Source organism: Xyrauchen texanus, chromosome 50, assembly GCF_025860055.1.
Source record: "Xyrauchen texanus isolate HMW12.3.18 chromosome 50, RBS_HiC_50CHRs, whole genome shotgun sequence".
NCBI classification, from domain to species: Eukaryota; Metazoa; Chordata; class Actinopteri; order Cypriniformes; family Catostomidae; genus Xyrauchen; species Xyrauchen texanus.
This window is the reverse complement of record NC_068325.1, coordinates 13,349,413-13,373,568: the sequence shown is the minus strand read 5'-3', so window position 1 is coordinate 13,373,568 and position 24,156 is coordinate 13,349,413. Positions and strand designations below refer to the sequence as shown.

The window sequence follows — 24,156 nt, the reverse complement described above, 5'->3', positions numbered from 1 at the left end:
TTTAACTCATTAACTCATTTTTTATGCTAATTTATGAATACAAAACCACAAGGATTAAAAAGAAATCTATCTTTTCTATCTGTGTTTCTGGTAACACAAGCTGAAAAAATATATATAGTTGTGTCCCCCAGTGTCTCCACCCATTCTTACCATATTTAAACTCCCAGAAAGTTTGTTTTCTCACTGAGATCTCACTGATTATCATCTTCATCATGGCTGTCTTTCTGCTCCTGCTGGCAACTTTGCTGCCAAAACTGATCTTCACTGGTAAGACTGATCAAAAAGATTATTAATTACCAAAAGCGAACATATTTTTTAAATACTGAATGAACAACAACATGTCAGTATGGTCTCAGAAACACTTTAGTAACTGTATCTGCATTTAAATAACTTAATCGTGAATGATGACTTAAATGTTTCTAGATGAATGTACTGATAGCATCTCTCTACCTCTCAGCCCATATAGATGTGGGTATAGTGAATGGCATGGAAGCAAAACCCCACTCCAGACCTTACATGGTTTCTCTTCAAGTCCTCTTGGATAATACTTGGGAACATAACTGTGGTGGATTCCTAATTTCTGATCAGTTTGTCTTGACTGCCGCACATTGCCATATTAGGTAAGCCTTTAGCTTAGTCTGAGTTTAAAAACCGGGGAAAATTCAAATAATGTAGTTTAATATTTCAGAGTGCAACCACTTTCACTGTTTAAAACAATGGAGCTTGATTTAGAGTAGATTAGAATCATACTGATAATTTTATACTGTAGAATTAATTACCAGTACCTATTAATCATGCAGAACAGGACAATGCGAATTCTACCTGTGTAGATCCATTTTGCTTAAACGGTTTATGAACTAACCATAATAATACCATAATAAAGGAAAACCATAACCTACAGGCTTCTATACTACATTGCAGCAGTTTAGAGGCCATTGACTGTACTGTGTAGGGCAGTCATTCCCAACCACTGTGCCAATTATCAAATTCCACAAAATAAATAAATGCATGAAAAAAATAATAATAATTTCAGGGATCCAAACTCCTCACCTTTTGGAGAAATTCGCCGTTTTTAAACCATAATCGGTCACTTTTGTGATTGTGAAGAGCAATGATTAATGTGCAGAAGTGAGTGATATTTATACGCGTTAAGGGTCTTTCACATGACTCACGTCAGCTCTGCAGAATACACTGAAGTCTATGAAGTGACGCCACGTTACACCAAAGTGTTTTTCACACACACATTTTTGCTTTACCAATAATGTCTTTGAGAGTACTAAGCAACAAGAAATATCTAAAAACTGTCAAAATTTGTGAAGAGACATTGAATGTCTCATAATTTCTTTTAATTAAATATTACCTAATCGTTTACGAATATCAGAGACCCCAGTTATTGAACTAATTTAAATTCACCAAGAAAACACTTAAACCTAAACGAGTCCTTTTATTACTTTCTGCTATCAAAGCAACTGCAAGCTTTTTTTTTCTCTCTTCCAAATACATGTTTTCAATGTTTATTGTGCACACCTTTCCCTTTTTTATGTGTCAAACTCGTAAAATCGCCCCTCTGTGACGCTTTCTGCAACTCTTGTGATGTGGAGGGCTTGACGCTAGCGTTGATCGGAGCGTTGACCCAATTAATGTAAAATGCACTTTACAATGATGTAAGGACATTATAGAAACTCAATTTGTATTATTTGTCTGCTATTGTGATCTTTTCTGATAAATGCCATGCTCAGCAGTTTAAATAGGCTACTGTAGGAAAATGATACCATAGATCTGCTTTGTGTTTATAATTCTTATACTGAAGTCAGTAGATATGTAGTCATGCAAGTTTTAATGAAGGAGAAGGACTCACTATTATTACAGTTATTGTCTTTTTGGATGAAACATAATGCTCAGACTGAAGGAAGACAATAGATCTGCTTTGTTCTTTTAATGCTTAAACACCAAAAAGTCTCTTGGTAGATTTCGGACATGAACGACTGAGTACATTAGATGCTCATTTGTCACCACCTAGTGACTTTTCCAGAAGGGGTCACTGAACTAATCAGATAATAAAACTGAACAAATTTGTGAAATAGAAGCAAGCCTCACCAAAAACTCTTTATTTTGCAGCTAATTCTGCACAATTGTTAACTTGAATCACTAAAATAGCTGGAATTAGTGCTTTTAGCTTATTCTTAAAAACATTCCCAGAAAAAAATGTTCATGGACCACTGACTGTCTTACCTTTTTCGCCCCTCATGAGTTTGCATCCCTGTAATTTGTTGTGGCATTGCAAGAACAAATCTACAAATAAAAAAAAAAAGCACATTTTTAGTTTTTTCATTACCAATTTAGCGCTCTTGCCACCTGTGACCTCACACAGTGTACCCTTTTTTCTTTGCATAGCCGAATTTCAAACATTAAAAGTAAACTTGCTACTAGGATGGTCAGAAAACCTTGACAATTTCTTGAAAAGGAAAAATATTGACGATGGTAAGCCCATGTGCGATAGTGGTGTGCCGTTGAATTTTTTTGTCATAAAAAGTGTGCTGTGGCAGAAAAAAGGTTAGGAAACACTGGTGTAGGGTATGCACTGTATCACATTTTCATGACACTTAATCCGATAATTTTTCAAATGGATATCTACTTTATCTTACACAACAGTACTTGTTCTTCTGTATTGCATTTATGCAGAACTGAGGAGCATCTGATAATGCATAGAAATATTGCCAACTCTTACTTGCAGTTCTACAGTATATCATATTTATGCTAAGTGCTCTGTACTTTGAAACTGAATTTTCTTATTAACAGTGATTTTCAACCAGCCTCACTTTAAAGTACTGTAAAATACTGCAGGCTTACTCTCAAATAAACTTTTTGAAAGCATGCATGTTTTATATATTATTATGTGCTCTATCCGCAAAACATATATAGATTGTCCTGCAAAATTCTCCCTGGTTGATAGAGGTTTTTCTAGAAGTGTTTTAACTTGATCCCTCTGATGTGTTGTGAGCAGTCTCGTAGATTGCGTGCTTGTTGGGTTTGTGTGCAATTTTAAGTCAATGTTTCATTTTGACAGAAATTTATGTTTTTGAGTGAAATATATGATTTTGTGGTTTGTACAAATTAGTGTGTAGTTTTGAAAATTGTGATTTTGTTTTAAGAACTTGAATGTTAATGATACCTATTTCTTTAAACAGACAAATGACCGTTGTTGTAGGTGTTCATGACCTGAAAAGTACAAAGGAGGGTTCTGTCCGCATCAAACTGATGTCCTACCACCTGCACCCAGACTACATGATAGATCCACTTATGAATGACATTATGCTTTTGAGGGTAATATCTTGCATTTATTCCAGTTGTTCATTATAATCAGGAAACAGTGGTTCTAACATGACATTCCTACTATAATCTGAATGGATATTTCATTTGAATTATCCCAAACTATCACTGTTTCAACAGAGTAAACAAGGCAATACAATTAACTGCTGTTACATTTTATGGAATATGATTAGAACTGTCTGATACTGATGATTTTTTAAATCAGTTACAGAGCAAAGTCAAGCAAAACAAAAACATCAACTGGATATCCATACCAACGAAAGATGTGAACAATAAAGCTGATTCTGATTGCAGTGTTGCAGGCTGGGGAAAGCTGAGCAATAATGGCCCAGGGAGCACACGCCTCATGGAGGTCGATGTGAAGATTATGGATAACACAAAATGTAAAAATAAATGGGGGGAGGAGTACTCAGCTTCCCAGATGATGTGTGTATATGGTAATGGAGCAAGCTGTGAGGTATATACAAAAGTCATTTGATTCAGATTGTTCATATAAAACATGAATTTGCTTCAATGACAAATGGGGTAGATAACCAAAACAATTTTAATTAAATCATTAACTTACCCTCATGTTGTTCTAAACTAACACTTCCTCCATAGATTTGTAAAGATATGAGGGTGAGTTAATTATTTAAATGTTTGGGTGAACTGTCTCTTTAAGTGATGTGCTGATCTATGTGTTTACATACTTAACAGGGGGATTCAGGAGGTCCTCTGGTTTGTGGAGACACTGCAGTTGGGATCACATCCTTCGGAAGCAAATTTGGCTGCAATTCACATGAGTACCCTGAAGTTTATACTAAGATTTCAGCATATCTTCCATGGATTCACAACATCACTGGAAATGTTAATTGAATTGCAAATAAAAAGTTCAATAAATATTTCTCCAAAGGTCTTCCTAAGTGTAGAATGAAGTCGAGGGTCGATCTTGCTTTTGCTATAGCAGGCGCTGAATTATGGATCAGTCTACCTATGTCGCTCAGAATAGTTTCGATAGAAGCGGTTTTTAACTCAAAGCTATTTTAGATCAGGCATATAATTAATCTTAGATTCCGTTTTGAGCGGCGTGAGCTTAAATATGTGCTTGTGATGTCCTTTTCATTTATATGTAAAGCACTTTGAATTGCCATTGTGTATGAAATGTGCTATATAAATAAACGTGCCTTGCCTTGATAAAGAGCACCTCTGCCATGAGTCTCGTACTGTACATGTTGTGTTTATCATCAAGGAAAACCTGTTTCAACACACCTGAGAAACTGACGTGGAGTACAGAAGTTGTGAGGCGTTCTGGCGCCAAATTACTTTCACCTGTTGGCCAGACGGCCAGGCGATTATTGCTGCGCCGTGCGCCACCTACAGGATACATTTAAAACCACAATTAACATTATTCACAGGCACATTCATTGACTTCACACATACTTTTCAAAACTAAACGGAATGTCTGTACTGAATGACAGTAAATGTGGAGGCACTGAGGAAACATTCAGTTTTATGTCTTTAGGAAAGAAATATAAACGGAAATGTGAATAGTTTTACTATGAATGTTTTGTTTGAGAACATGTCATTGTATGTTAAATTACACAAATGTTTACTGCTTAAACATTTTATTTTTTGTAATCAGATTACATTAACTTACTTTCAATTCACTTCATTACTTTTAAGAAAATTACTTGGATTATACATTATTTTGAATTCGAGAGTGGCAAAAAAAATAAAACTACTTTGGAGTAATCAGTAAAAAAATCTGATTACAATTTTAGCAAAGCTTTTAGTAATTTGTAGAGGATTAATTTTTTGAGCAACCTACCCAAAATTGCTTATAAATATAAAATTGCCCATCTCTCTCTTTGAATACAGACCAAGAAATATCAGAATCAGAATGAGCTTTATTACCAAGTATATCACATAAGCAATGTGTCATGGTGACAGAAGCTTCCAGTGCAAAGAGAATACCAAAATATACATATACAACATATACATACAAACATTTGAAATATACATAGAAACATATACTGTATGCAGTACTGTGCAAAAGTCTTAGGCACATAAGATTTTTCACAAAAACTTTGGTCTTAAAATGGTAATTTATATCTTCTGCTTTAGTTTGCCAATGGGAAAAATACATTTTAGACTCTCAAACATTCATTTTGCAAATAGAATAGAAGAACATGGATCCCTGCAACAGATGCCATGGCCCCCACAGAGCCCACCAATGAACATCGAGTCAATCTGGGATTACATAAAGAGACAGAAGCAATTGAGACAGTCTAAATAGACAAAAGAACTGTGGTGAATTCTCCAAGAAGCTTGGAACATCCTATCTGCCAACAACCAAGAAAAACATGTGCTGGGATTTGTACAAATAGACATATTTGTGAACACAAATGTTCCCTTTTGTATGAATGTATCACAATTTGTGTGCAACCAAAGAAAGATGTTCAAAATCAAACATGATCAAACAAAATGTCTTGTGAAGTATTGAATGTGCATTTGTGGATCAAGTGACACGCACACATTCATTGATGTCTATTTGTGTTGATTCTGTTTGATTCATTTGAATTTTGAGACTTTTGTTTCTTTCACCATGGCCGACTCAAACACAAACAACTACCAATGGATAAGTCCTAAATGTATTCATAAATGTCTGCATATCTACCCATTAATTAAAAAATGTATTTGTATTTCAATCCTCCAAAAAATTTATTTCAACTTGAATCTGTTAAATTTATCATTAAATAAATGTGCTGGAATTTTTATAGATAGAGACAGATTTGTGAATACAAGTGTTCATTTTTGGACAAACACATCACAATTTGTGTGTGCAACCAAAGGGAGATATTCCAAATCAAAAACAATTTTTCTTGTGAAGCATTGAATGTGCATTTGTGGAACAAGAGATACACACGCATTCATTGCCATGTATTGATTTCCTTTGATTCTTTTGAATTTTGAGACTTGGTTTTGCCTTGCACAATCCACATGTAACCTTGTGTAAGCAAAGTAGCTACCACTAGATGGCAGTCTCATTTTACAGCAGGGGTGGACTGGCCATAGGGAGACCCGGGACTTTTCCCAGGGTGTCGGCCACGAAACAGGGCCGAACAGGACCGAACGTGTCATAAGACGGGCCACCGCATTATGCCAAACAGGCCGCAGCACCCTGGTCAATGAGCAAGTGCTCCACACTTCAAGCAAACAGAGGCTGACATCAGCAGAAAGGATCAAAGTTTTGTCTCAATTTCTCTCTCTATATAACTAAGGATAATATCATATTTTAAATGGTGAAAAAAGACCATTTTAGAGTTCATGTCCTGTTGACAATGTGTTTGTGTTACATGTCAGTAGCTTCCCACATAGCAATTTTTGTCTGGCCCAGCTCCAGTCCACATAATCTGTTTTCCCTTAGACCACATACAGCCGTGAAGTATGGCCCTCTAGTGGCCCAGATTCTGATTTTCAGACAAGAGCCATGCATGAGCCATAACTGGCCCAAATTTCAGCCGATCAGTAGCCCATCACTGTGCCAGAACATGTATAATATCAGCCTTATCTACACCAAAAAACACCAGCTTTTAACCAGAATCCCCATAACTGAACCACACCCAAGCCTCATCTAACTCAATTTCTGAACAGAATCTCTTCTCAGCCATAATATCCCCAAATCATATACATGTAGAATAAACAACAAAAAAAAATATATTGTATGAAAAGTTTTCATTTTTGTATATAAAAAAATCAGGTCCTGTAAACAAATTATAATTATGTTAATTTTGTGTGATTTTTGTTCAGTGCACATATACTAAACATTTACATGAGCTTAACTAAAAGTAAATGGTCTGCACTTATATAGCGCCTTTTTAAACATAGCAGTATTCAATGCGTCTCATTCACCCATTCACACACATCACACACCAATGAAGACAGAGCTGCCATGCAAGGTGCTAGCCTGCTATTGGGAGCAATTTGGGGTTCAGTGTCTTGCCCAAGGACACTTCGGCATGTGGAGTCATGTGGGCCGGGAATCGAACCGCCAACCCTGTGATTAGTGGTCGACCCGCTCTACCACCTGAGCCACAGCCGCCCACCCAAATTAAAATAAACCAACTAAATTGAACTAAAATAAATAAAATTAACACCTTCAACAGGTAAAATGCAATTATTTCAATGTTTTCCAATTATTACAGTTATACATTTTGCAGAGAGGACAAAAGAAAGCCTTGCATAATGCAATATACATGCACAATGGATCAAACAATACATACATTTGTAAGATTAAAGTAGTTATTTTATTGCCCACCCTAATAGCTGCATTTGTTTTTCTCTCTCTCTCACTCTCTCTCTGTGTGTGTGTGTGTGTGAGAGAGAGAGAGAGAGAGAGAGAGAGAGAGAGAGAGAGTCTAGTCAGAATTCTCCTCAACCAATTCCTCCTTCCTTAAACTCTTTCAGGGGCAACCTGAAGCCATCTCTATACATTAACTTCATTTACATTTACATTTATGCATTTGGCAGACGCTTTTATCCAAAGCGACTTACAGTGCACTTATTACAGGGACAATCCCCCCGGAGCAACCTGGAGTTAAGTGCCTTGCTCAAGGACACAATGGTGGTGGCTGTGGGGCTCGAACCAGCGAATGTGAAACAGTTATATGCTTTAGTCCACTATGCCACCACCACCTCAAATTCAGTCTACTGGTCGGTGGTGTTGCATGTCAGTCAATTTGTTTTTCCTCACAGCAGCTAAGGACACAAAATAAATAAAGAAATACAAATAATTAAAAAACAGGCATTGCTAGATACTACTTAGGGGTGCTTCAGCAGGGTCAAATGCAGGACGAGCAAAGATCAGGATCTGCTTACCGACTGAAAGAGAGGAGACAGCTTGTTGTTCTTTTAGTTCAGCAATCTTGTTTAACAAGAGAAAGGGGCTGGATGAATTATAAGTAAAAGTAGATTATGACATTGCAATGACATCAGGATGTAATTGAACTTTGAATAATTTTTGGGCTCACAAAATAAAATATATATTTTGTTTTGATTTGTGGGAAAAACGCTTATAATGCTTAAACACTGCTAAATTATCTTGGTAGGTTTGTAGACATGCATATATTAATAAAGTATTATTGTCAGGATATAAGCACGGAGGCAGAGGTAAGTGAATCCAAACACAGCTTTATTTTCAGTGGCAAGAGTGTTAAGTGAGTATAGAGTAAGTTCAGGTGCAGATACTGTGAAGATCACTCGGTGCAGGGCAGGCAACAGGTAAGCACAAACACTTCGGGAATATGGGCATCGGGTAGTAACAGCTTAGTGATATCAATCCTCTCTTTCAGAAGCAGTGTTAGCAACCAGGTTCGGAAGACTAACTGGCGAATCGGAGGGATACTGGAGAGCAGACGGTAGGGGGTACGAACAGGAGTCCTGGAGAACAACAGAATGAGGACACAGGGGTTAGAGGTTTTCAGGTGAGTAAACGTTACATTTTTCAGCAATCGGGATGCTTTAGGGGCTCAGAAGACAAAGAAGAGAGGTCTGTTCCTGTTGGAGGCTTGACACTGAACTGAGGTTATGGTGAGTGATTTATAGTGCGTGTTGATGAGGTTGCTAATAGTGAACAGGTGTGTGTGATTAGTCATCCGGGGAGAGCGATCGTTGAGTGGAGAGTGGAACCAAGCTTGGCTGATCTCTCACAATTATCACAATTGTTTCGGTCATGAACAACTCAGTATATTGCCAATGGTTTAAAATTGGATAGTTGGTTAGAAAAATGAAAACTCTCTCATAATTTACTCACCCTGATGCCATCCCAAATGTGTATGACTTTCTTCTGCAGAACACTAATGAAGGTTCTTGGAAGAATATTTAATATCTGTAGTTCCATACAACGCAAGTGAATGGTGACCTCAGAACACAGAAGGTCCAAAAAGGACATGAAGGCAGCACATGTGGCTGAATGTGTTGAAGTCACTTCCACACCAGAATGTGAAAGTGCAGATTTACAGTAAAATATGAATAAAAAATATTGATCTGTTTTTCACCCATACATATCATATCACTTCTGAAGACATGGATTTAAGCACTGGAGTCATATGGATTACTTTTATACTGCCTCTATGTCCTTTTCTCATCACCATTCACTTGTATTGTATGAACCTACAGATAGAGATACACATCTGGGATGGCATGAGCATGAGTAAATTCTGGGTAACCATTCCTTTTACTACATAGATGCATACTAAACCATATATACATTTCTGCACTGGTGCTTGTTAAATCATGCTGCATTATCAGAACCTGATAATGCTAAAAATAAGATAAGCACCTAAAAAAAAATCACTGTAAATTATAACAGATTATACATCTGGAGATGTGAGATAATGTTACTTATGGTCAGTGTTGGGTGCAACAGACTACATCTTAATAATACAATCGATTATGGTTTCATTATGATTACATATTGATTATATCAGGCACCACAATAAAATAGTAGCTAATTAATTGTTTGGTAGGCCTTGTGTGATAGCATTAAAACACTTAAAGTGGTCTCGTTCCTATAGATGGAGTGGAAGTACTCACTTTCACAAATGATGTGCATGTATGATGATGGAGGAAGCTGGAAGGAATTTATAAGTGGAATTTAGTGATGTGTTCATCTATTCCCCGTCTGTCGCTCACTTCAACGTTGTGTCGAAGAAGCGACACTAATGGTCTCTCTTGAGTGCCGAATATGCCTCTGATCTATGAAAAAAGGCCAATGGGAATTAGGCAGACAGTATTTGCATAGCCCGCCCCCGGCAAATACGTCGAGTTCATTCAGAAATTTTCTTCGAAGCAGATGGTCGTGTTGCAGTCAGCTGCAAGTCACACACCTGTTCCTGTTTTCCTCTGACGCTTGCCTGTTGGATTCGGCGGCGCATTACAGTGGCTTTCTCCTTCTCTGCACGGCAGTGCAGATTGCCCCTGGGTGCTTCGACAGTGCAATAAACTTAAAAGAGTTTATAAAAGAGTAATTTTCTCTGAAAGAGTTATTTCCTCTAAAAGAGGAAATACGCAGCTGGCTTTGAACGTCCTTTGACGTGTCTTTATAAAGATGCCCTTCCGCCCCTGCGTAGTTCCTGTATGCGGTAGAGTGCTCTCCACTTCAGACGGCCACAGGCGTTGTCTCGTGTGTCTGGGTTGAAATCACACCGAGGCAGCGTTTGTGGATGGTTCATGTTCTCACTGTGAGAGCATGGCCATGGCAACGTCGCAGCTTGCTTTCAACAGAAATCACGCCACTCCAGCCTCCCCCCGCATTGCTCCTTCTTCCCATGGGATTGAGGACGGTGCGGCTGGCGATGGAGGCGATCTGGGGACGGCAGCGGGTACAGCTCCGCCGGGTACGCCCCCTCGGACCACCTGCCCTCTGGCACGCTCGTTGATTCCCGTCCGTGCTCGAGGCAACAGCGGCTCGCCTCACGGCCAGCCTGCCTGTCCTCTAGAGCTCGAGGTGGATGAGCTCGCCGCTACATCGGAGAGCACAGCGTCTGACGCTGAGGACTCCCCTGGGCTGCTGCCTTCGGGCCTTTCGCCCGTCGTCTCCTCCTTTGGAGCCAGCTGTGACTCAAGTCGCTGCGTGCCACTCACATCCCCGGCAACCTCAATGCAATGGCGGACGCGCTGTCACGACAACATTGGCCCGGTGGAGAGTGGAGGCTTCACCCCCAGTCTTTTCAGCTGATTTGGGAACGATTCGGCAAGGCCCAGGTAGACCTGTTTGCCTCCAAAGAGACCTCCCATTGCCCACTCTGGTATGCCCGAACAGAGGCTCCCCTCGGGGCAGACGTGCTGGCACACAGCTGGCCCTCGGAGCTGCGCAAGTATGCATTTCTCCCAGTAAGCCTTCTTGAACAGGTGCTGTGCAAGGTCAGGGAGGACGAGGAGCAAGTCATCCTAGTGGCTCCTTACTGGCCCACCCGGGCCTGGTTCTTGGACCTCTGGAACCTCCACGTCTGGCCCCTGGACGGGATGCGGAAGATCTAGCTGGTCTACCACCTGCTGTCGTAGACACAATCAGCCAAGCCAGAGCCCCCTCTACCAGGCAACTTTACGCCCTAAAGTGGTGCTTGTTCGCAAATTGGTGTTCTTCCCGGCTGAAGACCCACAGAGGTGCACAGTTAGGCCAGTGCTCCTATTCCTGCAGGAGACGTTGGAGGGGAGGCTGTCCCCGTCCACCTTGAAGGTGTATGTTGCTGCCATTGCGGCCCACAACGACGCAGTAGATGGCAACTCTTTGGGTAAGCACGACTTAATCATCAGGCACCTAAGAGGCGCCCGGAGGTTAAATCCTTCCTGGCCAAGCCTGTTCCCCTCCTGGGATCTCTCAGTGGTCCTCATAAGCCTTCAGAGACCCCCCTTCGAGCCGCTAGAATCAGCTGGACTCAGGGCCCTCTCTCTAAAAACTGCCCTGCTGATCGCGCACGCCTCCATCAAGAGGGTCAGGGACCTGTAAGCGTTCTCTGATAGAGACACTTCCCTGGAGTTCGGTCCGGCAGACACCCATGTGATCCTAAGACCATGACCGGGCTACGTGCCCAAGGTTCCTACCACGCCCTTCAGAGACCAGGTAGTGAACCTGCAAGCGCTGCTCCAGGAGGAGGCAGACCCAGCCCATTCGTTGCTGTGTCCGGTACGTGCTTTGCATACCTACTTGGACCACACGAAGAGCTTTAGACGTTCTGAGCAGCTCTTTGTCTGCTTTGGCGGACAGAGGAAAGGGAATGCTGTCTCCAAACAGAGGCTCTCTCACTGGGTGTTGGATGCCATTTCATTGGCCTACCACACCTAGCCCCCCCCCCTTGCGGGTCCGAGCACATTCAACAAGGAGTGCTGCGTCCTCGTGGGCACTGGCCAGGGGCACCACCCTGGCAGACATATGTAGAGCAGCGGGTTGGGCAACACCTAATACCTTTGCAAGATTTTACAATCTCAGGGTTGAGTCAGTATCGTCCCGTTTCTTCTCAGGTCCGAGCCGGTAGAACTCGGTCACACGCTGATGAACTGACCGGGTGGATTGCTTGCACCTAGCGCCCTTTCCCTCTCCCAGGAGATAAAAAAAACTGTGCGCTTTCTCCCAGGAGATTTCATATATTCGAATCCCTGGACGATTCCTCCCTAGCCCTATGGGTCCGCAATTCGGCGGAGGAATTTGTGCAGTCTGACACAACTGGTCGCCTTTGCACGTAAATATACCTGCCCACTCTTGTGTCAGCAGTACACGTACACGGCTCAGCCGATTTGAATTGGACCCCTAGTGTCACTTCTTCGATACAACGTCGAAGTGAGCGACAGATGGGGAACATCTAGGTTACGGATGTAACCTCCGTTCCCTAATGGAGGGAACGAGATGTTGTGTCCTGCCGGCCACGTCGCTGAGCCGAGCCACTGTAGTGGCCGGACCATTCCGGCTCCTCAGAAAATTCCTGAATGAACTCGACGCATTTTCCAGCATTTATACCCGTATGTCCGGGGACGGGGTATGCAAATACTGTCTGCCTAATTCCCATTGGCCTTTTTTCATAGATCAGAGGCATATTCGGCGCTCAAGAGAGACCCCTAGTGTCATTTCTTCGACACAACGTCTCGTTCCCTCCATCAGGGAATGGAGGTTACATCCGTAACCTAGACGTTTCTTAACAGGGCGATTCAGGGGGTCCTTTGGTTTGTGGAGATACTGCAGTTGGTGTTACATCTTTCAGTAATAGATTTTCTGCAATTCAATGCAATTCCCTGTTGTTTATACTAAGATGTCTCGCATGGATCTACTCCACAGTGAATAATGTTTAGTGACTCTTTTTAAAAATGAAAAGAAAAAAAAATCTTGAATTCTTCTATAAATCTTCTTTCAATAAAAGTCTGGATCATCAGCAGTCAAAGGGTTCTCATGGTCATAACTCCATGTAATCACAATGTTTTATACCTATGATTATGCAATTACTGCACAACATACTATATGTAAATATGTAAATTCTTAGATGTATATTTCCTCCTACTGTTCATGCTTTAAAACAATGATGCACATGAGCTGACATGCATACACTAAAAAGAGACTTGGAGAACCATTTTGGTTGCTCATATTGCCAAACTTGCAAAACTCTAGAAACTTTTTAAAGTAGCCTACTGTGACGATGAGGATGGCGTGGCTGGACCGTAACAATGGACGCCTGGTGCTGAATCATCCCAATCAGCCGGGAGAGGGATAAAGGGGAGCAGGAGACGGCAGTTCGAGAGAGAGAGATGCACAAAACTGTGTGTGCGCAAAATAAAAAAATAAAAAAACATTATCGGTTAGGTTTAGGCATTGTTTAAGGGTAAGGTTGGCTGTTTTGTTTATCTATCTTTTAGGACACTATTGGTTAGGTTTAGGCTAAAGTTTTAGGTAAGGAAGGTACATTTTACTTTTTTACTAACAAATATAATATCCACCTTAAAAACCTTGTCTGATTACAACATAATTTCACTCACTTTTGGCACCCCCGCTGGACATTTTACTGAGAAACTGCAGCCGAATGTGTAATGAGTCATTTTGGTTTGCAAAAATGTTGCCATTGTCTCAAAAATTTTGCAAGATCTGGCTGGTTGTCATATTTCTGGGCTGTCTACTTATTTCTCTGCCCCGGTCAGATCTAGTTTAATTTCTTCTCAGTATTCAATAGTGTATTGAATAACCTTCATCTCTGAAAGAACAATAGACTGATGAGTTTGTAGAGAAATTCGTTTCTTTTTCATTATTTTTGAAAACCAAATTTGGATTGAGTAAAGTGATTAAGAGCACTCAATACTTCAGCAGCTGAACAAGACACCGTATAGTGATGTTTAAAAAGCACAATCATTATCATTGTTCTAATAAGAGGAAAAGCTTCTGCGTAACACAGTTTGAAAACAACTGCTCTTGGAAACCACAGGCCAACTTCTAATGATAGTAGCCCAGGGTTTAGAGATTCTATCTAACTGGGTTGTTAGACGTGTGAGTTAGTTTTACTGTGAGCTTTGGCCTGATTTAATATACAGGAAATATATGGGGGGGGGGGATTGGGGGCATTAAATACTCCATCTCAACACTGAGGAGAACTCAACCTCCTCTGAGAAACCTTCCCAGAGCATCATGATCATCTCACTGCTATTGCTGGGCTCTCTACTGCCATATCTGACACTCACAGGTTAGTCTGATGTAAAATTATTGACTTCTGTTCCATTGTGTTTCCTACTTTTATAATATGTTTGTAGTTTCAATGTTTCTAGCAAACTAGTTTAGTAAAGTTCACAGCAAAGTGAATTTTAATTTAAAGCAAAATTAAAATGGAAAGTGCAAGTTTACTTAATCTTTCTAACACAACCAGCCTAATTCCTGAACCTGTCTCCATCTCTTTCAGCATATGTGAATGTGGGAATAGTAAATGGCACAGAGGCAAAACCCCACTCTAGACCATACATGGTTTCTCTTCAGTATAATGAGAAACATACCTGTGGTGGCTTCCTATTGTCCAAAGAGTTTGTCATGACAGCTGCACATTGCTTTAAAGAGTAAGTGTTTTGTTTAAGACAGTCCCAGTCTGGTACCTCTAGTCTAGAACATCAAACTGTCCTAATTTATCCTATTTCATCTTTCCCCCATCCCCCATTTTAACAGGAGACAGACTATGACAGTCATGATTGGGGCTCATGATTGCAACAGCGGTTCAAGCAGCATGGCTGTGAAGTTCTACCACATCCATCCTGGGTATGACGCGAAAACTCTGCTAAATGACATCATGCTACTTCAGGTAAATTACTAAACTCAGTAGTGTCAAACTATGGCTTAAACTGCAGCATTATACCCTTAAATTAAAACCAACAAAACAGCAATGTGATAGATCAGGGTATGAGTCTAGGTGAGCACATGAGTGAGTCATAGAAGTACCACAAAATTATGTGGTTGCTTCAGCAATTGTTTTTCATCTCAAATTAGCTTTTTCTGATACTATCAGTTAGGTTTAGGTGTAAGGTTAAATGTAGGGAATTGGGAATTGTATGGGTTTTGTTGATTTACAGCATTAACTTTCAAAACCTCACCTGTTTGGGAAAATATTTAACTTACTTTTAGCGCCACGTAGTAAACATTTCACCTCGAAAGTGTAATACAGTCAATCCATGTGTAAGTAACAATGTGATGTTATGTAATGTTCATGAATTTTCAAGTCTCTTCAATTAACGTTAACCATGGACTGTATTGTACTAGAAAAACGAAAACGGCTCTTATAAAAACCTATTGGAACCCATTGCAAATTAGCCTTCAGGATTGACCTACAATTTGACATCATGAGTGAAAAGCTCTATTAATGGTCATTTAGAATCAGAATTGGTAATTTTGTTGTTGATTTTAGCTGAGTGGAAAAGCCAAACAGAGCAAAAATGTCAATTGGATCTCCATACCGGGAAAAGATGGGGACATCAAGGCCAATTCCGAATGCAGTGTTGCAGGTTGGGGGACAAACAGTACCAATGGCAGAACAAGTAACCATCTCATGGAAGTGGATGTCACCATCAAGGACAAAAAAACATGTAAGAAGTTCTGGGGACAAACTTACTCCACCTCAAGGATGGTGTGTGCAGGAGGACATGGAGGGTTTTGCCAGGTATACAAAGTGTATTCTGAACAAACAGGCATATTATCATCATTCTGCTAAGTTTCAAATATGTTTCAATATTTTATGCTAATTCTGAAAATCGAATTACTTTTTTCAGGGAGATTCTGGAGGGCCTTTGGTGTGTGGGGGCAAAGCAGTTGGTGTTGTTTCATTTAATGAGTTAAAAAACTGCAACTTTCCAAAAAAGCCAAATGTCTACACCAAAATTTCTAAATTTCTGACCTGGATAAATGCTATACTTGGAAGTTTGAAACAAGAACTTGATTATTATTGATTACACTTAAGTATTATTTGAGCCTTATACCCCAAATGTAGTTTTAACAGGTCACCAAAATCTATTTACAATAACGTTAGCTGCATATATAAAAGAAAATGGATAAAATGCATATAGTCTGAAACACCTACTATCCAAGAATTTGCAAATGTCATGGAAGATGTGTTTCTAAAGGAAAAAATAAAATGTTCTATAAAACGAATGTTAAATAAATATGAAATATATTTGGACAAATTGGACTGACTCTATTACTCCCATTTGTCTTCGTTCTTTTAATTGTAAAAAAATATATATATTTTAGAATTTTCATCTTCAAAACCATCTTGTTTGGTCTATGTTCATTTACAGTATTTGTTTTATAGTCTATGTAAAAAATATTGATAGAAGACCTATGATGAAATTACAGATATATGATTTACAGGTGCAGTACGTAAGATTCAGAAACCCTTGTTATTATTGACACCTGTGGCCATTAAGTGAACTGCAGCCAGCTACTTGTTACTCGTGGTCGATCTCGTGCACACACTCCATAAACAATTATATAAAGTACAAAGTCACTGAACCTGATTCACCGGCATCATGCTAACAGATGAGGTAGCATAATTAAAATTACAGTTATGATTGCTTTACTGCAAACTTTGAGACTAAATGAAAACTACTTATCAGCTAACATAGCATTTTGATACACACATACAGCTGCATACTACCGAAATATACCAGACAGTTTACTGTTGCACTGCAGTTATGTTGCACTTTTGTATGTCATATGTTGTACTACAAATAAGAAACCAGCATATTTGCTTATATTTATCCTGTATACCTGACTTTAATATAAAGAGAAGATTGTTGAAATTATTTGAAAGTTACGAAGCAAGGTAGCTTGCAATTTATCAGCGTTTGCAGGAAAGAATATAAGATCAATCACAGATCAATCTTTATGGCACTATATTTCACATGCTTTGCAGTTATGTAAGCTTACCTGTCCAGTAAGAAAAACGCCAATTCAGGGTCGGTTTTGATCCATAAAACCGAATGAAGGTCCCTTTAGGAATCAAATGCCCTGCCGATGTTCACTCTAGTTTTGCTTGACCACAATCACATTCCCACTTAGCCAGATGGGATTAAGTAGATAAATGTTTTTTTGTTGTTTATTTTTGGCTCATAGTTAGTGTAGGAGACCTGTGCTGTATTCCATCTCTAAGATAACGTTACCTAGTGTTGCAGTTTGTTGTCGCTATTGAATAGCGGAAGAGAAGATACTGTCTGAGGCAAGGCTCTCGTGAGCACGCATAAACATCACATCCTTTGGATTTTCCCAGCAAAAGCGACCCACTCCCTTCACTTGGACATCAGTCCACAGGCTTGAATAGGCAACCTAGGCAGTCCAGGATGGGCAAAAAGGCAAATATTACATGAAAATAGTTACATATTGCACCTTTAAATAAATAAAAAATAATAATAATATATATACAGTATATATATATATATATGTATTTTCTTTCTTTAACCATATATCTGTAATTTCATCATAGCTCTTCTATCTATCTATCTATCTATCTATCTATCTATCTATCTATCTATCTATCTATCTATCTATCTATCTATCTATATCTATCTATCGGTCTGTCTGTCTGTCTGTCTGTCTGTCTGTCTATCTATCTCTCTCTCTCTCTCTCTCTCTCTCTCTCTCTCTCTCTCTCTCTCTATCTATATACTATATATATATATATATATATATATATATACTCTAACAATACTGTTGATTTGTTGTTGTTTATGTGTGAATTTCTGGCATGTACCATTCATAAATTATTTCATGATTTGACTGATTGCTCTTAGACAAGAGCTTTATTCCACATCAAATGTTTCAATGTTACATCAAATGCTTTTTGGTGGAAAGATGTGTCGACCCTTCACAGCAGGGTTGGTTTCCTGTGGGGGATCTGAGCTCTCAGCATGTGGTCATACACTTTGTGAAGTAGTTTCAGAAGATATCTTTTTCTCTTTTTGCATGGTCATGAGATTTGCCACATATGCAAAACTCAACAGGCAATACCTGAAAGTATCCAGTGATGAAACATTCATGCAAAATTTCTCATGTTAATTCAAATAAAAAGCGAATAACAATAAACATTTTATCAAAAGACTGTGCAAGAACAGCCCCTACAGGGGCTACCATATGACTCATGTCAGTGTTGTCAAATACATGGTGCTCTATGGAGTGAATTGTCAGCATTACCATGGACGTTAGTGTTATAATGTGGCGCTCAAAATGACACTCTTGTGAAACCCACTAATGTCTATACATCTGTTCCGGTGCCTCATAAATCCTATTATGTTCTCAAAGAACTTCAATACATTATATTTCAAAAGCCTCAAAGTTTTACCATGCATCCTGTACAGAAGCTCTCACTTCTCTCCATCATCTTCTGTACCAATATTGCATATAAAAATTGCATAAAGGCCAAAATAACAGTACATTTTTAATAATAAATCTATTTGGAAATGGAAAATACTTCTAAACTTGGTGTCTAAAACCCTCTAATTTAATGGATCTCAAGCTTTTCAGGCCAAGGACCACTTTCGATCAAATCCGAAAATCTAAGTACCCCCTTGTCTACATGAAGCTACGCTCACTTATAACTTTATTAGGAATACCTGTACACCTATTTATTCCTGCGATTATTTAATCAGCCAAACAAGTGGCAGCAGTGCAGTGCATAAAATCATTCAGATAAGGGTCAGGAGCTTCAGTTAATGTTCACATCAACCATGAGATTTCCACGCACAACAGTCTCTATAGTTTACTCAGAATGATGTCGAAACCAAAAAATATTCTGTGAGTGTCAGTTCTGCGGATGGAAAGACCTTTTTGATAAGAGAGGTCAACGGAGAATGGCCAGACTGGTGCGAGCTGACAGAAAGGCTACGGTAACTCCGATAACCACTCTGTACAATTGTAGTTAGCAGAATAGCATGCCAGAATGCACAACACATCGAACCTTGAGGCGGATGGGCTACAGTAGAAGAAGTCAATGTCAGGCACTTTATTAAGACCATAGTGTTCATGTGAACATAGTGCTTTGAACGGTTAATTTCAATGAACTGGTTGAAAAAGCAGATTCACCAGTGAATTTATGTCATCACGTAATGATGTCACTATATTTAATGCTAATATGCCGGTGTCATAGAATACACGCACAAACACATTCAATAAAGCCGTATGTAAGGGCATATGGCTGATTATAACATTTTATTTAAGTTATAAAAATAAGTGTGTTTATTGTGACCCGTGTTTCATTCAGTGATCTTACAATACATCCTACATTAAAGTTTTGCACCTAAAGTGCTCAATACTGACACTGATATACAAACGTGGATGTTCTACACATGTTCAAAGCCTAAAAAGTGATTAAACTATGATTAAACTACTGTAATTTGGTGGACTAGTGCAACTCATTCACTAAAAAGAACTGGTTCAAAAGAACGATTCGTTCATGAACTGGACATCACTAATTTGGCAGCAAGACATTAGCAGCAGATCCTTCACAGCAACGACACAGCCTGCTGCATGCCATGTCACAGCAACACCTCAGCCTTCTTCATGCCATGTAGCAACAACACCTCAACCTGCTCCATGCCATGTCACAGCAACGCCCCAGCCTGCTCCATGCCATGTCACAAACACGCCTCAGCCTGCTCCATGCCATGTCACAGCAACACCTCAGCCTTCTTCATGCCATGTAGCAACAACACCTCAGCCTGCTCCATGCCATGTCACAGCAATGCCCCAGCCTGCTCCATGCCATGTCACAAACACGCCTCAGCCTGCTCCATGCCATGTCACAGCAACACCTCAGCCTTCTTCATGCCATGTAACAACAACGCCTCAGCCTGCTCCATGCCATGTCACAGCAACACCTCAGCCTTCTTCATGCCATGTAACAACAACGCCTCAGCCTGCTCCATGCCATGTCACAGCAACGCCCCAGCCTGCTCCATGCCATGTCACAAACACGCCTCAGCCTGCTCCATGCCATGTCTCAGCCAAGCCCCAGGCTGCTCCATGCCATGCCACAAGCAAGCCTTTGCTCCATGGTCCAGGCCCACCTAGGATCCACTGTCCTGTCCTGCCTCTGCTCCACTGTCCTTGCCCGCCTCTGCTCTACTTTCCTTGCCTGCCTCTGCTCCACGTTCCAGGCCAGCCTCTACTCCACGGTTCAGCGCTCACACCTACCACGGCCAACGAGTCAGCATCCGCGCCTACTACGGCCAAGTCAAGATCCTGCTGTACCATGTTACCATGTCATGCCATGTAACCACATTATGTCACCATGCAAAATATTTATCATAATCCATAAAATTTAGCAAACAGTTATTGATAAAGCTGGCTAGCTAGATAACGCCGACATAGGCTATCGTATAAATGCAGTCAATGTATCATGAAAAAAAAATACAGTCTCGCATAGTCAGACCTATATCCACACTTTGATTTAGCCCTGTTCCACCACTAGTCAAATATAATATACAGTCTCAAAGTTTGTAGTTAAACAATCATAACCCAATTTAATTATGCTACCTCATCCGTCAGCATGATGCCAGTGAATCACGTCGTCTCTTTGTACGTTACGTCATTGTTTTGGCCAAAGCTCACGTCCCTATGGAGTGTAGTTGACCGCCCTGACTGCAGTTCACTTAACGGCCACAGGTGTCAATAATAACAAGGGTTTCAGAATCTTACATACTGCACCTTTAAGTAAGTGTTGTTTTTACAAGATACTAAAATATCTCGTTATTACAAGAAAATATGTAGTTTTTACAACATAACTTCTCGTTATAATGAGAAAAGGTGTTGTTTCTACTAAATAATATCTCATGAGAAAAGATGTCATGACATAATACCGTCTTACTAAGAGAAATGGTTTAATTTTTACAAGATACTAAGATATCTCTTATTACAAGAAAAGATGTCATTTTCTGACATATCTCGTTACTAAGAGAAAATGTATCGGTTTTACAAGATACTAAGATATCTCATTATTACAAGAAAATATGTTGTTTATGCAACAAAACTGAGTGAAAACAAATAATAAGTACGTGGCAGCATTGCATAATTTATGTAGTAATTATCTATAGTGTAATTTCCAGAGTCGTGTTGTGTAGCCCATCATCAGGAGGCACTCGGCCTAACTCCATTTAAAAACACTGCCTTTGGAAACCACATGCCAACTTCTACATTTTGATAGCAGCCCAGGGTATAGAGATCCTATCTAACCGGGTTGTTAGATGTGTGAGTCAGTTTTACTGTGAGCTTTGGCCTGATTTCACACATCTTATGAGAATATACAGGAAATATTATACATGGTGGAGATTACATGTCTTCCACCAAAAACCCCAAACATAGCACGCATATTGACCATTTGTGTGCAAAGTGAGACAAACAACAAGCTGTAAAAGATCAAGTAGAGGCTGTTATGGTGGGGGATCATGATCATCTTTTGCTGGGTACTCTACTGCCATATCTGACACTCACAGGTAACTCTGATGTAAAATGACTGACTTCTAATCCATTGTGTCTTCTACATTTGTTTTAAAAATGTAATTTTAATATAATGTTTTCATGGAACTAATATGTATGTAAGATGTCACTCAGTAAAGCAAACTTGATCTACAAATGCAAATAACATCATGCTTAATAAAAAAAACTTGTAGGGTATCTTTCTCAATAATGTAACCTAAGGTAATTTTCTCTTTTATAGCATATGTGAATGTAGGTATAGTAAATGGCACAGAAGCAAAACCACATTCTAGACCCTACATGGTTTCTGTCCAAAAAGATGGAAAAGACAGATGTGGTGGCTTCCTTGTGTCTAAACAGTTTGTCATGACAGCTGCACATAGAGTAAGCTTGTTGTATCTATCTGTCTGTCTGTCTCTCTCTCTCTCTCTCTCTCTCTCTCTCTCTCTCTATCTATCTATCTATTCAAAGTTTCTCCTGATAAAAAAAAATCATCTTGACATGTTTTTTTTACTTCCAGGGGGACAAGGGACAGCGTCGGGGTATGTCTGACCATCATGTTTGGAGCTCATGAGCTTAACAGCGGTTCTTGGCGAATTAATGTCAAGTTCTGCCAAATCCATCCTGGGTATAACTCAGCTACTCAGCTTAATCAGGTAATTGAATAAACTCAGCATTGTCAAACTGTTTCAGATTTTGGAAATAAGCAATGCATCCTAACTGCATATTTGTAACTTCTACAGAACAATATTAAGTCCTCCTAGATTTATATTTGCTAACATTCTTTAAATTGGTTTGTTTTACTCATCACGGCAGTTTCGCGTTTCAAACAAATCACGAGTAAAACGGCAGATTATTACTTAATAAAAACCTTTGACTCTGTTCCTCACACAATGCTATCTTATGACATCAGAACACTTTTACTGCAGTCCGTGACTTGAAAGGCAAAATGTTTGAACTTTTTACATGACATAACCAACTACATTTATAAGCTTGTTCAAGTGAAATCAAATTCTGCGTTAGCTCAACTGATAGAGTGTTACACTTGTAAAAGGAAGGATCAGGGTACGAGTTCTTACCGAAAGTGTCATAGAAGTACCACAAATTGATGTGATTGCTTCAGTAATTGCATTTTTACTCACACATTTGCTTTTCTGACACTAGCGGTTAGGTTTAGCTTTAAGGTTTAGGGTAGGTATAACACAATGGACATTTTACCTTGTGATTCGTGTAAGAACCACGTAATGTAAATTTATCAAAACATGTTGCTATATTCATGTAATTTTGATGAGATCAGTTGGTTTTTAGAGAACCAGTTTTTTAATATCTTAGTAAAATAAGGTCTGTGGTTAACATTACTTGAATGTAAGTTGTTCATGAAATATTAATCACAAATATTCAAATGGGAATTCTGAAAATGCTGTTTGAAGCAGCAAATTACTCTCTTAAAAGATCACAGCGGCTTCACATTTGAAGTAGTCTATGACTTTGTTTAATTTGTGTCGTAGGAAAAAAATATGAAAGTCTCTTAAGTGATTTTTATATTTAAGCAGCACCATTTAGTCGTTCAGCTATTTATGTTAAACCCTATCAGTTTTAGTGATTTTATTGGTGATTTTAGCTGAATGGAACAGCCAAAAAGAGCAAAACGGGAAAAGATGGGGACATTAAGGCCAATTCCAAATGCAGTGTTGCAGGATGGGGGACAAACAGTACCAATGGCAGAACAAGTAACCATCTCATGGAAGTGGATGTCACCACCAAGGACAAAAAAACATGTAAGAAGTTCTGGGGACAAACTTACTCCACCTCAAGGATGGTGTGTGCAGGAGGTCATGGAGGGTTTTGCCAGGTATACAAAGTGTATTCTGAACAAACAGGCATATTATCATCATTCTGCTAAGTTTCAAATATGTTTCAATATTTTAAGCTCATTCTGAAAATCGAATTACTTTTCTCTGGAAGATTCTGGAGAGCCTTTGGTGTGTGGGGTCACAGCAGTTGGTGTTGTTTCATTCAATGAGAATAACAACTGTGACACACCAACATATCCGAACGTCTACACCGAGATTTCTGCATTTCTGACCTGGATGAAAGCTATACTTGGAAGTGTGAACCAAGATCTTGATTAATATTGATTCAACTTCAAAAAAAGTTATATTTGGGCCCTTTACTCCCTACCAAAATTAGTGTTAACAGGTCACCAATATCTATTCAAAAAACATTGATAAAGAAATGGATATAATCTGAAAAACCGACTATGCAAGAATTTTTAAATGTTATGTAAATGTTTCTGTAATGAAAGAACATATATATATATATTCAATTTTTCTATAAAAACTACTGTTACATAAATATGAAATATATCTCTA

The 24,156-nt window shown here is 39.3% G+C and overlaps 2 protein-coding genes across 2 annotated transcripts; both read left to right on the top strand.

Moving 5' to 3' along the window:
• The first annotated feature begins 200 nt into the window (after positions 1 to 200).
• LOC127640993 (transmembrane protease serine 9-like) lies at positions 201 to 16,266 on the top strand. Its single transcript, XM_052123730.1, has 10 exons — positions 201 to 267; positions 458 to 620; positions 3,189 to 3,324; positions 3,536 to 3,787; positions 4,027 to 4,176; positions 14,435 to 14,525; positions 14,739 to 14,889; positions 14,996 to 15,128; positions 15,729 to 15,980; positions 16,090 to 16,266. The coding sequence occupies exons 1-10, from the start codon at positions 213 to 215 to the stop codon at positions 16,264 to 16,266; spliced, it is 1,560 nt and encodes a 519-aa protein (XP_051979690.1). The 5' UTR covers positions 201 to 212.
• Positions 16,267 to 21,740: 5,474 nt separating this feature from the next.
• On the top strand, positions 21,741 to 23,916 carry LOC127640992 (granzyme B-like). Its single transcript, XM_052123728.1, has 4 exons — positions 21,741 to 21,801; positions 22,026 to 22,168; positions 23,406 to 23,635; positions 23,745 to 23,916. Exons 1-4 carry the CDS (start codon positions 21,741 to 21,743, stop codon positions 23,914 to 23,916), a joined length of 606 nt encoding a protein of 201 aa, XP_051979688.1.
• Positions 23,917 to 24,156: the final 240 nt, after the last annotated feature.

Bases quoted from the DNA above. Each gene is read 5' to 3' on its own strand.
- LOC127640993 (XM_052123730.1), top strand. From the start codon at position 213: ATGGCTGTCTTTCTGCTCCTGCTGGCAACTTTGCTGCCAAAACTGATC. The intron at 3,788-4,026 runs GTATATACAAAA...CATACTTAACAG, and splicing joins GTAATGGAGCAAGCTGTGAG to GGGGATTCAGGAGGTCCTCT. The intron at 14,890-14,995 runs GTAAGTGTTTTG...CCATTTTAACAG, and splicing joins GCTGCACATTGCTTTAAAGA to GAGACAGACTATGACAGTCA.
- LOC127640992 (XM_052123728.1), top strand. From the start codon at position 21,741: ATGGTGGGGGATCATGATCATCTTTTGCTGGGTACTCTACTGCCATAT. The intron at 21,802-22,025 runs GTAACTCTGATG...TCTCTTTTATAG, and splicing joins GCCATATCTGACACTCACAG to CATATGTGAATGTAGGTATA. The intron at 23,636-23,744 runs GGTATACAAAGT...TTACTTTTCTCT, and splicing joins GGTCATGGAGGGTTTTGCCA to GGAAGATTCTGGAGAGCCTT.